Below are 16609 nucleotides of genomic sequence, written 5' to 3'. Positions count from 1 at the left end.
GGCCGCTGCGCGCTCCGCACCTGCGCGCGCCGGCGGCCCCGGCCATTTTCTCCGTGCGGCCTCCCGCGACGCTCTTCGCGCGCAGGAAGGGGGAGACGGCGAGGTTCCTCACGGGGAGCTCGGCCCAGCGGCCCACGCCACGGTCCTGCAAGCAAACCCAGAGCGGCTCCGGCGGGCTTACGGGGCCCCGGGGCGAGCACGGGGCCCAGAAGGGTTTGAAGGAGCCCAATGGCCTGGCGGCTGTGCTAGAAAGCGCCTGGCAGCCCTTCAGCGTGCGCACGCATCGTTCCCAAAGCACAGCCTTCAGTATGCAAGCAATACTGCCCAGAGCGTTACTGCTGCGAGATTACCTGTACTTAAATTTCAGGCCAGRCACCATTTGTTTCCCTCAGCTACGAAAGCTGCAGGCCTGCAAAGCAGCACGGCGCTGCGTCGGTGCGGACACAGCGCCCATCGCAGCCGCCCGGAGCGACCCTCCCTGGTCTGGGCCACTCGGAACCAAGCGCTTTGAACAAACCAAAGTAGCATCAGACTTTTCCAGTGTGTTCTGTTAAATAGAATGAGATCAGAAAAAGCCATCCCTGTTTAACTGAAACTGCTGTTGAGGGTATTACTATATAGATTTTTATCTTTCCATCCTCTTAACAGTAATGTTGATGTTGCACAGTGTCAGCAGAATTTTACTTATTTTTAAATAATTCAGGAAATAAAGATTTTTTGTACTGTCTCACTCCTACCCTTGAATGCTTTGTAATTTGAGATTTATGGAGATCTGAAAGAATATTAAAAAAATATATTATTGATTTTAAAATTTCACTTCCTACTACAGCAGAGAATGAAAGATTAAGATAACAATAATAATAATAGGTGAGCAGGAAAGCTTTCAGAGTCAGCACCAATTAAATTCAAAAAAAATCTAAAATTGTTAGGAAGTATGATGAAGTATGGGTTAATGGCACAGTAAATAAATACACAACATACATAAAACCATTTGTTGCAGAATTTACGTAGTACTAATTTAGTTCAGGATAGCCTTTGTTTATTAACTAAAAATTTTATGTAGCTTATTCAATGAAGACTTAGTAGAAGAGCATTTTTCCAAAAAAGATGTCACTAAATGTATTTTGATGTGTTGCTAAGAAAGTTGAATGAAGAATAGGCTTTAAAATGTGCTCTAAAAAGTCAATAGAAGTTGTATCAGCAACTTTCCAATACATCATTTCCGTGCTGAATTTTCTTACRTGCAAGAGCTGCACTCAGGATAGTCTCTAGTAGTAAAAAATTATTTTTGCATATTGTGTTGAATTTAAACCTAGATTGAGGGAATTATTAAAGCTAAGTGATATTTTAACATACACATTAGAAATAATCTGCCACAAAACTAAAGGTCAGCAAAAGTTGGAAGTATTAAACTGTCATTCAATATTAAAATTAATGCCAAGACTAGACAAATTATGCTGTTAGTAGTGAAGACCTTTCTGCCAGCAATAACCAGGGGGTGAGGAGGCAAAAAAAAATTAAAAAAAAGAAACGAGCAAGACAACAGCAACATAGGGCAATCAATCAGCACAGAAAAATGGGTTACTCACTATTGGTGGAAAACGGCCAACTGCTCCATCTGTACAGATTTGTTGCGGATGCTCATGGGGGAGGGATTGTTGTCAGTTCCTGTGCCACAAATTCCTGTGGTGCACCTACCATATCACTACCTAAACTGCCCTATTTTACATCCAATAATGTTATAGTAATTTTGTCCCAGGACCAATTATACAGCTGCAAGAATTTCTAGAGTTCCCTTAGCTTTTGCAGCTTTTTGAAACAAGCAGCTTTTACAGGAAGAATTTTTAAGGATAGCAATTTTGTAAGTAGTGGGACTTGTAGGAAATATTCTGTGCATTCAGGGTATATTCAGAGGAATATCAAAGTTTCAGAGTAGGGCAAGGTAATAATAATGATTTAAAAAAAAAAAAAAAAANAAAAAAAAAAAAAAAAAGCAACAGCAAGCCCTGGAAGCAGTTGGCCTGTGCCAGCAGGCCAGCTGTCTTTGGAAAGCAATACTGAAGGCTCTGCTGACTGTTTAAAGCAGTTTTTTCTAAGACTTTTCAAACACTCAAAGTAGGACATCTGCAGATTTGGGAGATTCCCAAGGCCAAGCAAGGACTCAATCACCTCATCTGAATCAGTGGTAGCTCAGGTGAAAGTTCAGAATGGTCCTATTCTCTCTGAAATTAATTTGGTCTTTCCTATAGCTTAAAAAAAAAAAAAAAAAAAATCACAGAACCCAAGAGATTGCCTGGGTCACTGATTCTAGTCACCAAATTATTGATTTCCAGGTGAACAAGTGTTTGATACAGCCAGGTTATAGACATTATAGGCAATATCTGAAACCTTGTAGGCCACTATAGGAGAAGAGTTAAGGTGCACTGCCCCTTTCAGAGGTCCAGCAGGAACAGCTGCAGACAACACAAAGTCTTAAAACAAAGTAACTAGGACTTCATTTGTAGGTTTGAAGGATTTAGGCAAGAATAACATAAGTCTTTATAAAAAGATTTTAGACTAATTAGTTGTACTATATTAACCTAAAATAGAAACATACCTATATAAAGTCAAAGATAAACATGAGGACTGAGATTCATAAGCAATGATTCATACCACTAGTAACATATACAAGAGAGAGCATCCACCCAATACTTTAATTTTATGAGGGAAAAAAAAAAGGCAGGCAGAAGACAACCTAGACAATCATAACCTAGCATAGGCTAAAACAGAATCAAAGACCTATTCTTTCTACAGCTACCTCCGCCTAAGGAGTGGACTAAGTACCTTCAAYCTCCCTTTTCTTCTAGTGAACATACACTTAAATAGGTAACATTCCCATTACTTTCACTAGGATACATGCTTTCATAAAAGCTTGCAGGGTTTTTGTCATTAGTTTAGGTTAGTTTCTGCTAGCACAGAAGATACTGGAATCTTCTTGGCAATAACATTACATTACAAACAAATCTTAATACAGTGGAGAAGCGTTGATACYGCAGAAGTAATTGTTAGCTGTGCTCTCACTTAGTCCAACTGAAGTTAATATCTATCAATGCATGCTGACAGAGCTCCTCCCCCTCATTCTTTAAAAGATGAAGGCCTTGGTGTCCACACCTCTTTGCCTCCTTCTCCCCCCTTATTTGTAAGCTTTGCAAGCTGTCCCGCTCAGCAAGTTTCCTTAAACTCAGGCATAAGATTTTCTGTTCTGGATACTGAGGATTGTTAAACCAGTAATCATTAAGCAGTTTACTGCTACATAGTCAATTTGCTCTTACTAAACCATGCAGTAACAACTTCTATTGCATTTCTCGTAAGTCAGTCAGTGCCACAATATATGCCACTGAGATTAGTGGCAGCGACTCTTTCTGTTAGTAGCAGAATGAAGAACTATCTCTTTTCATGTGAACACCAAATATTTTTCTCAAGTAGTTTCTTTTTTTGATCATCCTATTTTTGGCCCACAGATGCAGGCAACACTCACATCTTTGTGTCAGCCACTCTGAGTGTGAGGGGCCATAACAGGCATGTAGACAAAGTCACTTAAAAGAATAATGAAGCCTATGTGAGCTTCTCTACAGAACTAGAGAGCAGACAGCCTCAGCTGACAGCTCATTCTTCACTGTCATTGCTAGCACTGTGCAATAGGAACCACCATTAAGGTAACTAGATTTTCCTATTATCCCCATGCAATTGTGCAGATGAGACCATGAGAATGTGTAGTGTAGTTAACTTGCTGTTGCTACCAAACCATCCAAGATTTGAATCACCAGATTCCAGCACATACGCACTAATGGCTCATTACCTAAACTATGATGGCCCACCAATCATTATACATTTCAAACATTCAAAAATCAGAATTGCATGTACATTTAGAATATATACACAATAGTCATTCATGTATTGGCAACAGTAACAATATGATTCCTTTTGGAACCTGCAGGAATCATGATCTCTGCTACAATGATTTGAGTGAATTTAAAACACAGTCACTGTGAAGATGACAATGGACTAAAGATTGATGTTCCTTTTGAACTACAGTTTAATATCATTAAAACGTTGTGAGGGTGTCAGCTTACTGAGCATTTTAACAGAAATGATCTTTCTGTGGCTGTGAACTGATGAAACCTCAAACGTATGAAGAGTTGATCTACAAACTTCCATGGCTTTCATAATTGTAGGATATGAACATCTCACACACATTAATAAATTAATCTTCACATACCAAAAAGGTTGGAGAATATAATTATCTCATTTTTTACAACTAGAAACAGAGAGCGCTTAAGGGATTCGTTAGAAGTCATACAAGAAGTCTGTTGCAAAACTGGAAATAAAACATTTTCTAAAGATGAGATTTCATGCAGCCTCACAGCAAGATCAAGGACCTAACCTGGTTCACAGCTAATTCCTGAGCTGGTTCACTGAAAATATTAGCTAGCTTACTAGACAGCCAAAGCAATAGAGAGGATAAAACAGGAGAGGCATAAGAAAAGTGTCCAAAATTAGGAAACAGGACAGGCCACTTTTGGCATAAGTACACTTCTAGATTTGTTAGGTGGTCATGAAACAACATGAAATCCCAAACACCTTAATTATGAAAAGTCATTCATCATTTGTGTAAATGATTCCAGCCTTTCCTCACTTTGGAAGGAATATTTCTTACTTTACTGGAAAGCTATGAACTTGAATTCATCAATGTTTATAAAAATGATTGAGATCTTAGGATAGAAATGCTTTAAAAATAGCATATTTTTTGCTTTTGAGGATGTAAGTTGAAATCATTTTGTAATCTGCCAAATGCACACCATAAATATGGCTATATATAAAAAAACAACTATTAAACAGAATTGGGGAGGGTTAAAACAAGTTCAATACTTATGGATAGTTCAATGCTTTTTGGGAAATCAAAATGGCAGTTAAAGTAAACCTTGTTCATCTTTTATACTTTCTAATGTGATGGTTTACAAATGTGAAATAAAACTTAAGGGTTGCTGGCTAAATTTCACCTCAAGTAATTCAACAAAATTCAGACTCACTCGGGCATTATAAAAAGCTCTGACTCCTMTCTCTCAGAGCAGCTTGCTCAGCTATCAAAGGACTGACAGAGCTTTTCAACTCGGGTCATCCTTGAGGAAGAACCATTTATTGGGAATTCGTGCCTGTGCAATCTGTGTCAGAAAGCAGCTGGGGTTGGGCTGCTCTGCCAGCRCAGCCGAGCCAGTAGCCAAGGGTGCCACGCCGGCAGGGGCAAGTGGCTGCACCAGCCAGGGTGCAGCCCCACAGTACCTTAGCACAGTGAGCAAGGCAGCCTGGGTCAGCCAGGAGTCTGGACCTGCCTTGTCACTAAAGATTCACCTGGCAGTCACCAACAAAGCCAAGATGCTCAGTCAGCAAAGCAAGGTCAGGATCAGCAGCGTACAAGACCAAGCACAGACAGACCAGCTACAGGGCAGCTCAGGCAGGGACCAAGGGCCTGAGCTTAAAAGCAGCAAAGGACCCAGATGAGATTTCTCACAGCTCTCTCTCATAACTGTTTTCACAGAAGTCTGATCCAAGGTTAGGGCTGCACACTGGCCTTGAGCACAGGCAGCTAAAACCCTAGGATTAGGGGAAAGAGGCTGCCGAGCCTATTGCTGTCCTCAAAGCCCTGACAACAACAACTTAGCACCAAAAAAAAAAATCTTGTTTCATTTGTTGGAAGTGTTTACAATACACCTCATTAATTTCCACAGTAGCAAGGCAAAGCCTCCACTCAATTATTTCTCCTGGTTTTCACAAGTAGTGTCCCATAACATTTGAAGAGATTTGGAGGAGAATTGAGAGTTAATACAAACGCTTTCAGCATAAAATCCAGCTATCTCAGTCTGTGGCATCCTGTAACTGTCACTGCATTACATGAATAGGTAAGTTAAAGAAGTAGAAAAAAGGTGACAACCCATCAGAGAAAAAAAGAAAAAAAAAAAGCACCTGCTACAGCTGGGAGCGATTCCTAATGTCACAGTATCCAGTGCAACCTTTGCAAATCAGTCCTGCTCCTTTCTAATGGAATAGTACAGCAGTACATGACAATGTTATGAGAAAACATTACAGATTATGACTTTCAGATACTATAGCAAAAAGAACAAAGAACTTGAACATGAAATGAATGAATATCTCATTATGTCCAGAAAGACTACTCTTTCTTTTCTTTTTTAAAAAAGTACCTAAAATAAATGTAAAAGACTGCATACCACACTAAGAGGAAAAAATAAGATTTTCCCTGCATATTCATGAAAATATAGCAGTCATAACCACTAAAGAAAATCCAGAATTGTATGATGACATGCATCTTTGCATAATTAATAACATGTTCCACATATGGCTGAATATTGCACTGGCCATTTTCAAGCAATAAAAARGTTTTTCTTTCCAGTTCATCCATTTCAAAAAGGGTAAATAAATTGGTAGTGTTTGTTTCATGAACTGTTTCAYGTATGTTAAACCTTGAGAGTGATAAAGTTAAATAATATTTTAGGAAATTAGTGACTAYATTTGAAAGAGAAAGGCTTCCATTCCTAATCAAATACAGGTACCTGAAAGCAATTATAGAAAATAAAGCTAGCCAACTTTGCATCTGCATAACTTGATTTGTTTCTGCTTAAGTCATAGCTTGAAAACTACTCTTAAATAGCTTTACCCTACTTTTTCTTACTGTCTATCAAGTCTTTTTTAAAACCAAAATGCAAGTCTTCCATTAGTATTTCCTGCAAAAGTACTATCAGCTTAGCTTCAGATTCAAAGAGATTGCTATTGCTCTAATCCCTTCTAGTCTGGTAAGTGCTGAAACATGGCAATGTTCCCCCAAAGGGGAAAGGTCAGAAATTGCTATCCTTTCCGGTTTATCAAAGGTCATTGAACTTCCTGATAACCAAGACAAGCTATGAAAACAGAAATCCTGTAGGAAGTGACTGGTCTGCACTCTAGGAAAATTAAAATGGCAGTTTAAGCCATTAAAACATAGGACTCAAATTTAAGAAAAAAACCCTCTCTTCCTCAGAATAATAAGAAAACTCAGATTCCTATCTCTGTGAAAACCTAAAATGTACAGTAGTAATTCTCAAATGTTCACAATATTAAAACCTTTCTAATCCTTCTGAATACTYAAGTATGTAGATTTGTTCTTCTTTGAAAGACTTTAACAACTCTTTTGGACTTTGCAACATTTTTGTAGTTGAAGAAAAGGTGACTTTAAATGTAGTAATATAAACGAAATTATTTTCTAATGCATCTCTATTGTTTTTACGATTTCTTTAAAATTCCAATTTATCTGTAAATGATAGAAACCTAAACTCATCAACACTATGCTTTAATGCTCAAAAAGCAGAACTTAAGAATAGGTTTCTTCTAAACTACTTAAGTTTTACTGGTATTAATTACTGGTATTGTTATTMAACAAAGGAAACATCCCCAAGAGGCATCATTTTTCACACATGCTGTGTCCATAAAAGCCCTATATTTTGTATATATTACTAGGCATAACATGTCAAGAAAGCAGTCCTAACTTGGTTGCAATCATTACTAATATAGTGGAATCAACTCCACACCAAATCAGATACCCTATCATAGCTGTATTTATAGAAGACACATAACAGGCTATCGAAGTCAGAGCTCTGACTTCGTATTCTGACTAACATGTTTGCATCTACAAAACTAGTTATAGCAGCAAAAGCCATACATTCACTAGCAGATTTTTCTCTCTCTCTTTTATTTAAGGGTGGTCATTATAATAACATAGAAGCATAGTTTTGCCAGCATACAGGAAAACATATTAGGAAGTGGTGCCAGTAAAACACAGTTTTCCCTTSTGTTAGTAAACAGGTCCTAGTGTAGGCACAGCTTTGTCTTGCTAGTAATTATACCAAGATGTGGTATAGTTCTAGTATGAAATTACTCACTGATAGAGCTCATGACAGTTACACAAAGCATCAGCTAGTGACAAAGCATCAGCTAAAGTGACAAAGTTTTGGGATTTGATCTTTAAGTGGCACCAGAGGGAGCTATATGGGAGAAGGATGTACTCCTTTTACACACTCCCAGCAACTGGAGTAGTCACAGTTCACTCTGTGATGTGTATGGGACAGAGTGAATATTGCTGGATAATAATAAAAATAGAATAGAATTTAATGTGAAGAATGGGACAGCTGGAAGCTCTGGAACAGCTAAAAAAATCTGATAGTATAAAAAAYAACAGGAAGATGTTTAAAATTTTGAAATTTGAAATCTGCACTATCATTATAAAACCCTCTTGGAGTATAACCTTATTCCTTATAGCAATTAAAAACTGCTAAACACACATGCATAAGAAACTGTTTACTTMGAGTGAGTTTACTACAATGTTGAATTACAATGACTTGAGCAATGCACCCCATATGGATTTGAAATGTATGAGTGTAGTCTTTTAACCTCACAGAAAAAAAAAAGGAAAGTAGAACTATACGGGAACACGTARCCTATTTAAGCTGTGCAACTTTGAGAAGTTAGTCTGATTTCCTATAGTGGATTGGGTTATGACCGGAACTGTGAACAAAAGCTTATGAACCRAGTCTTTCAGTAATCCCAAATCTTAGCCAGTTGCTAGCATTGTTCAAGCAGCTGCAGTTATCCAGTCCCAGCAGAAARCTGTAGAGGATGGACAATACCTTGATGTTCCACATGCAACTGAGAACCAACACAGTCCAAGGTGAGAAAATTGGCAGACCTCAAAATCAGCAGGCTTGCATGTAGTTTTAACATTACCACAAATGACAGCAATAGCTAACACAGAAAACAYGAAGAAACATCATGAAAGCCTTTGCTTCCAAGAGCGAGCAACAGTGAGAGGCAGGCACTTAAATAATGATTAGATTAAAAAAAAAAAAATCAGATGACTGTCATTAATAAAATATGCACTGTGACTGCCAGAAATATATCTTAAGATCAGAGCCTACAAGTTTAAGGCCATTAGCACAGGGTGGGACAAGGGGCACCAACCCCCACTCATCAATTATAGAACAAGATCCCAGTCCTATGTCTTTTAGGGCAGCAAAGTGCTGATCTTTAAGATGTCAGAGAAAAAAATGCATTAAAAATATAGGTTATGTGAGGATTTAAAAAGTAAACAAACAAGTTCATACTGGCCTCACTGTAGCTTCTGTGATGTCAAATAAACTAAAGGCTTGTGAAATGACACAGACAAGCTCAGCAAGAACAGAAGCATGTCCTGCTGACCAAAAAGAAAAAAGGCACTGATAAGGTCTTTCACACTTGTTTGTATTTGTGTTTTGTTTTTTAAATTGGCAATCATTTAATGTTCTTGATTTCCTGGAACAGGTATGCTAGAGAAATATCTCAGCTAAGGAGCAGATTGACAAAGTCAAGTTTGTTTAACTAGATAAATATTGTAGGCTGTAATTTACTTGGCATAAGTTTAAGCAGGTCACAACCAAGTTGGCCCTCATTTTCCCTAATTCAATGGGAGAGCTGAAAGTCATTTTAAAATATTACCATCCATACTGAAAGGAACTGTATTGAGTGTCAGATTGCTTTATTGGTATCATATCCTGTTGTTTAATAGAGCAAGGTATAATTCAGCAGTTCTAATAATGAATCATTGTTGGTAATGTACAGATGTTTATTAATACAAAACTCAAAACTAGAATACTGATAATGCTGAAGGCAAAAAGATGGGATGTGCAAAACTAAAGGAAAAAAACCCTTTAAATAACTGAGATAGTGAGTACATAGGAATTAATGCCTCTTTGAAAAAAGACAAACAGAAATAAGTCACCACAGATATCAGAGATGACAGATAAGTTTACCTCTCCACCTAGATAGAGAGGGTGAAAGGAACACATGGCACCTTACCCAGCTACCAGAAAGGAGGGCACCCAAAAGCCAACAGAGCAAGATGTGAGAGAGGCCGCTTGTTGCAAAACTGAGGCAAGATCTCCAAACTGCATTTGAAGAACAAATGAATTTTCCTGATCAGCAGTGCCACTGATATTTCAGAGACTGAGTATCATTTTTAAGCTTAGTATCTAGATTGGCTCCAAGTATCACCCAAAAATTTTAAAAATACTTCCATATTTAAGTGCTGTCCAGAAAGGAAGTAGAAGTATGTTAAGGAAGCCTATTTTATGCACTAAAATAGGCTAAGGACTTTCTGTGGTCATTTACACCATCTCAGCTGAAGGGCAGCAACTCCTTTATCTGTAACAAGCTTTTTAGCAAAAAGATACTTGACTGTTTTCCAAGAGTCTACTAATAAAACAGTTAAGGAGGACCTAACAGGTTCTGTACTTGCTTTTACACCTGACTTTTTTTCCTTTAATAAACAGAGTAATCTTTAATATCATGAAAGAAAAGCATTATTTCCTACTCTGTTTTGTCAGACAAGGAATAAAGTACCATTTTTTCCATCATTAATTCTCCCAAGACTCCTAACAAGTGACAACAGAGGGTTTTTGTCTCTCCCATAAATGTAATTCTAAAAATATATGAGTATCTTCTGCTGCTTGAAACAGAATAATATGTAAACTCAAATATATAACAGTTACAAGATCTACAAGACCTTTCTTCTGCTGCAGTAAAATGCTACTATTTTTAAATGAACCACACAACAGGAAAGGTTTCTATTCACACCATTTGTGTGCATATTTGTTGATATTCCGCCTAGAGTTCAGCATGAATGCTGTATTGAGCACATACACACACACACATATAGCAATTAGTAAAGACCTTTCAGATGTCTTCCAAGTGTCTTTATTACTTGAAAGTCTTTCAAGTAATAAAGACTTTCTGTAGAAAGAGTTAACATACAATACAGATCAGATCTTGAGACAAACAGCGTAGATAGAAACACTCTTACCTACAAGAAAATATTTTCCATGAAACAACCACTCCAACTCTGGTATCTCAGCCCTGATCCTGAGCTACTTTCTGAAGATCAGTCTAGGAAGAACAATAAACAATTACAGTACATATTAAAATTCAAATTCAGTGCAAATAGTTGTCATACCTTGCCTACTTTTGTTCCCCAGGTGCTAACTCTGTGTCCTACAGTCCTATAGCTCTAACTACTCCATTATTTCTCTCCTTGCTGTCAGGCTTCTCTGCTTCACAGATTTTAATCATCCTTCTCCCTCAGCCTAAGGGGTTTAATCTCAGAATAGCTGCTATCTGCCTGTATTTTGTTTGAGATTTACCAGTTCTGCTGCAGAAGTGAAAAAAGTCCATGCTTTCAAAAGTTTATGCTTTCCAGCATACTAGTGCTCTACAAAAATAATCTCTCATCCTTATACTACTGTAGCTTTTCAATACTACTACTACTTACTCTTCAGTATACCATGATTACTTTTCCCTATGGACTGTTTATGTGATTTATCACAGATCAGGAAAGTGGGGAGACACACACACAGACACACACACAGACACACACACAGACACACACACAGACACACGAAGTTAGGTGTATGCAAGGGAGAACACATCTTGTAATCAGTTTCAGTGTTGGATGTATTCCCAGACTTAAAGCTTTTTGGAAGGCTACTGTACACAAGCTATCCTAATCAGGGAGCAGCCAAGGTTGGGCTGCTCAGCCAGCGCAGGTGAACAGAGGGTGCCAAGAAGGCAGAGGCACTGCCCCCTCCCCTCCAGTAGGGGCTTTTGGTGGGACCTATAGTCAAAGGAGAAGCAGGGTCCTTGATATGGGGTCTGTCACATCTGAAAGAACTGTAACAATGCRGGGTTAGGACTTTTAATGTACTGTAATACTTGAAGAGAAGCGATGCATGTTAAATTTTTGTACCAGCTTATCTTAGTTCATCACAGTGGTCAAATTGCATGATATTTCTTCCAGTATGTTATTTCATTTATTTCTACTCTTTATCCTATTCTTATCCTCTTACCTGTCTTTAAATCCATCTTTACTTGTTTTTTCCAGGCAGTTATCTTAAAGTAAATACACAAATAATATCTGAATGCTAAAAACAACCATTTAAAATATTTTCCTTTAACCAGGAAGGACATCTAAATTTTATGCATCTTTCAAACAAGTCTTATAAGAGTCTACTCAAATAGAGAAGAAAAGAGAATACAGGATGAGAGAATCACTGCAGATTTGCTTGATCAATCAAGTTTCCATTGTATTCATACACACCAGTTCCCTTGCTTCTATGTACAGGCATAATGGATCTGCAACATAATTTGATTGGTAAACAATGTAGTAAACAAAGTTATTTGAAAGAGAACTGCAAAACCAAATTGATTGCTAATATGAAAGGACTTAGGGAAGTTACAAGTTACTGAAATTACTATATTGCCTTCTGATCCTTGCTTTCACTTTGGACAGCTAAATAGCTGTTTTGCACAGATCCTCTTAGGTGGGGAAAAAAGAAAAAGAAAAAAGAAAAAACAAAACACTATCATGCTGATACCAAGATGACAAARCCTTCCATAATCACTCTTCAAGTACAATATTTGTCTTGAAGAGCTATTTGTTTAAACTATTTCCAATGCTTTAMTTTTCCCTTCGAGGAAATACTCAAATCTAGAACCTGCCTTTAGATGTCAAGAGCTCCCCAGAGTGCAGCAGGCTGGGGAACAGACACAGTTCTTCTCAGAAGAGCCCCTTCCCATTGCCTTGGTGGTKAGGGGGCAAGCTGAGGCTTCATAAGTGACCTATGAATCTGTGAAGCATRCTGACAAAAAGTGTCCTGTGATGCAGTGTGCTGAGCTATGCCAATGGTCATGGGAGCTACTGTTGGCAGAGGGGAGGGGAGTTGCCCCCTCAAATTCCCTTACCTAGATGCTGTTTATTGAGACTCGTGAGACAGGGGCATCAGCACCATGCCAGGCATGCTCAGGAGAGGAAGAGTCTTCCAGCCTCCTGCTATTGAACAGAGCGTGGATGCGATTTCAGAATGTACCAATAGTCCCTTGGTAAAGCAACTAATTAAATTAGGATGACAGAGCTAAAATTTATATCTATTTTCATTACTAAGCAACTTAATAAAATCCCCTATCAGAAAGTAAAAGTTATGAACTACAAAATGATATGCTATTGAAATCAGAGCCGAGAATGGAGCAGCATCATTTAATGAGACATCACCTCTGAAAATTATTTCCTCAGTTTGTTTTGCATATTTTAACACTGTTTATGGYTTCTACTTTCAAAAATGCTTTGATATAGTATATATCACAAGTCTTAGCGTTATCCAGGTAACTGCTGTTTCATCTTTATGGCAACTTAAATGACTCCCATAAAATAAAATCAGAAAAGAGATTATTTTTCTATTATAATCATCATTATAACAATTCAGGACGCAAAGAAGGAGAAGAGAAAGTGGAAAYCACTGTTTTCCAATACCATAGTTGGAAAGGCACATATTTATTTTAATCAGCATTATCGCAACTTTCACAAAGGCTATCTAAAACCTATCCTCTGACATTGGTCTACATCTCTGTTTCAGAATATATGTTTTCTGGGTGGGAAGTCCCAGGAATTTATCAGGTGTACAGCACATTTGTCTCTACCAGCTSACGCTTGCCAGAAGTGATGCCACACAAAGTGAAGTTCAATCAAAAATAGTTCCTTCAGAAGAAACTATTTCACATCCTTACCTTTTTCCTCCTCTCCAATTTCCTGCAACAGCTGCAGGCAGCGTAGTTGTTGGTCTCGCTACCAAAATTCAGTTGGGAGCCTAATCACTGATTTGCAAAACTGATGCTGTTTGGTTGTAAAATGTCAAATACTCCTCAACAAACAGTAGCTTGTCTGCAGTCAGTGTGGTTTGGGTCCCTAGGTATATCAGGGTTTCAGATGCAAGTCATCAAGTCTTCCCATATAAAGAAAAGGAATGTGATTTACAATCAAGAAAGATTATGACCACCTGCTTGGTTCCACCTTACTCATTTCAAGTGAGCTGGACAGAGTTTGGCAATAGTTTATTCAAGTTAAAAACGTCCAGTCAGTGGATATTGTGAGTGAAGCTCTTTTTAAAATTTCAGAAAGAGCATTAAATAACATTTCACTGTTACTCAAGCTTTGGAATTAAAAAGTTCTCAGCCAGTATTTCAGTTTCTTTCATGACTGCCCATCAAAAAGGAATTTTCTTCAAACTAGCAAGAAGCTGGGAAATAAGCAAGCACAGAGCAGCACCAGCCCTTTCTCCAAAAGGCTGTGCTCATAGAAAGGTATGGTCTGATCTTAGTTTAAGATCTGCAAGGGGAATGTCTTCAGCCATGAAAGTCAAGTTGGTGTTTCATATACTCCTTTTTCAGGAATATCCTGTAAAGAAACATCATGATGTTTTCAAAGGATGTATTAATGCRGCATTCATTTTTGCCCTTTCCATTCCATGTCCTGTTTTACCACTCTTTGCTGTGCATTTAGTTCTTTCATTCTTTAGTGGGAGGGAGAGTACAGTAGGCACTGAACTTTACTCGAAAGTTATTTCCTAGGAAGAGGCTAGGATAAACAGACATTCCAGGAGGATGGAGGAATGCAAGTAATGCTACTGACCACAGGTTAGATATGGCAAGCAGTCATTTCTGAGGTTTGACCATGAGAAGAACTCAGCACCTTACTCACCATAAAATGGAGTGATCTCAAACGTATTACACTGTAGGTTCCACCTGAAKTACTTTGGAAGCACCTGTTTTTTCAGGATAACAAGATACAAGGTACCTCATATGTGCATTTGAGCTTCTCAGTATCATGCCAAAAGTACTCATTGTGAGAGTTAATAGATACAAGGACTGATCTGCAGGTGTTCTGCTGTTCACTTTTCTGTGTTCCTACTAGCTCCTTCCAGCAAGATGCACCATTTCATATCTTTATTAGGGTCTATCTTGATGAAATCAACCCCTAATTAAAAATATCAAACATAGATCAAGTATTGCTGTGTTACAGCAGAGAGGATACAGAGTTTTCCAGTGTTTCATTAAGTAGTTTTCAAATCAAATACATTTCCAGGTTAGATATCTACACTGCAATCAATGAGCTTCTTTTCTATAGAAAAATGAAGTGGTTAATGGTTAAACAGTAGTTTGTCAGTGTAGGACATAACAACCTTGAACATTCATGTTGGTGGGAGCTTGTTCCTTCAACCCAAATTGTATCTGAATAAGAGCTTGATCCTGATGCATATTCAGCAAGAACAAACAAGTTTTTAACACTCAGATAGTTGGCTCGGTCTTACTTCCATTGAAAACAGAAACATCTTGTTATCAAGAGACAWTAGCTTATAGTTCACACTATTAACATAAGTGTCCTGGGTACATATTTATATATGAACAATATGACAGTGTAGCATCTCTTACGGCTGCAAGCAAAAACTTGTGTCACCTCCAAAAGGACATAGCATGTAAACAGCCTCCCTAACTCCTGGAGGAGGGGAGCTGGGGGGAAGGAAGAGATGTGTAATAAAGCACATGAACTGCTGCGTTAGGTTATCATTAATRTGTATTTTAAAAATCCCTGAATATGCATTATATTATGATCAGTAAGATATACTTAAGAGCTTTCCAGTAAATAGGCAAAATTCATACATCCAAAGATATGAGGAGCATCCAACTTGGGAATTCAGTGTTAACTCTTCAGTTTTAATCTCAGAGTTTGTTCTCCCTCGATGTATATGTATTAACATAAATGAACTTCAGAGGGGAAATACTGACTGATGATTAAACACAAATACTAAAACAGTTGTGGCCGAAAATACTCTTTGATATCCATCTTTTCACTGTACACAAAAACTGATTTCACAATATTGAGCTATCCTAAAGGGGTACAGCAAGGCCTAATTAATACTTGCAGCATATTGTGTCTGGATGAAAAACATTAATAGAATTCTGACTTATTATTATCCACATACCTTTTGTATAGAGTAATTAGTTGATTTACCATCTCAATTTACATTCAAGTCCAATTTTTTTAGTAGCAGTTCTCTCTCAAATTGCCATTTAAAAAAAAATTGCATCTAGTATTGTATATCTGAARTTCTGGACTTTTCAAAATGGTAATCAAGCACAAGATAATTTTATTGCACATGAAAAAAAAACAAAACAAGAACAAGCTTCCCATACAAATAAGAACTCAAGCCAGTCAGGAGATTGAAGGAATGTTAAAATAATGAACTTAAGTATATCTCTCCTGAAACATACAAAGCAAGGAAATACTTAATTGATTTCCTCATTTTAATAGATTGGAAGAGGTCAGAATGCTGCTTCCTACTAAGATACCTAGGAAAAAGAGTACATATAGCAGTAAACTTGATATCCACAAACTACTGATGGATGATAAAAAAAAAAAAATCATCACTGAAGTAACTTTCACCTTCTTGTGGTATAAAACTGGTGATTCACCTAAAACAGCACAACACATAGAATTCAAAGTCAAACTTCATCTGTCCCTATTTTAGTGCATTTTTAATAAGAATTAAACAAGAAGACTTCTAAGAAAAGAAGTATCATTAGCCAGATAGAAAATTCACATAGTTTTATAACAGTTCAGCTTTCAGATATATCTTACCTATTGAAGGAGAATGTTCCCTACTCTTAG

General features: G+C 37.6%; 1 protein-coding gene across 1 annotated transcript in view; it reads right to left on the bottom strand.

Annotated features, from left to right (window-relative positions):
* The window catches only part of STK39 (serine/threonine kinase 39), a 114531-nt gene extending 102558 nt beyond the window's left edge, over positions 1-11973 (bottom strand). The window contains exons 1-2 of the mRNA XM_085323737.1: positions 11958-11973; positions 10919-10957 (exon numbers count right to left, since the gene is read on the bottom strand). Coding sequence (XP_085179863.1) covers positions 10919-10957; positions 11958-11973 — 55 coding nt within the window. The remainder of the gene's footprint in view (positions 1-10918; positions 10958-11957) is intronic.
* Positions 11974-16609: the final 4636 nt, after the last annotated feature.

This window comes from Rhea americana, unplaced genomic scaffold (genome assembly GCF_003343005.1).
Source record: "Rhea americana isolate MKP2758 unplaced genomic scaffold, rheAme1 scaffold_12, whole genome shotgun sequence".
In the NCBI taxonomy this organism is placed as follows: Eukaryota; Metazoa; Chordata; class Aves; order Rheiformes; family Rheidae; genus Rhea; species Rhea americana.
Note: the sequence above shows the minus strand (reverse complement) of the source record. Positions and strands in the feature narration are given on the sequence as shown.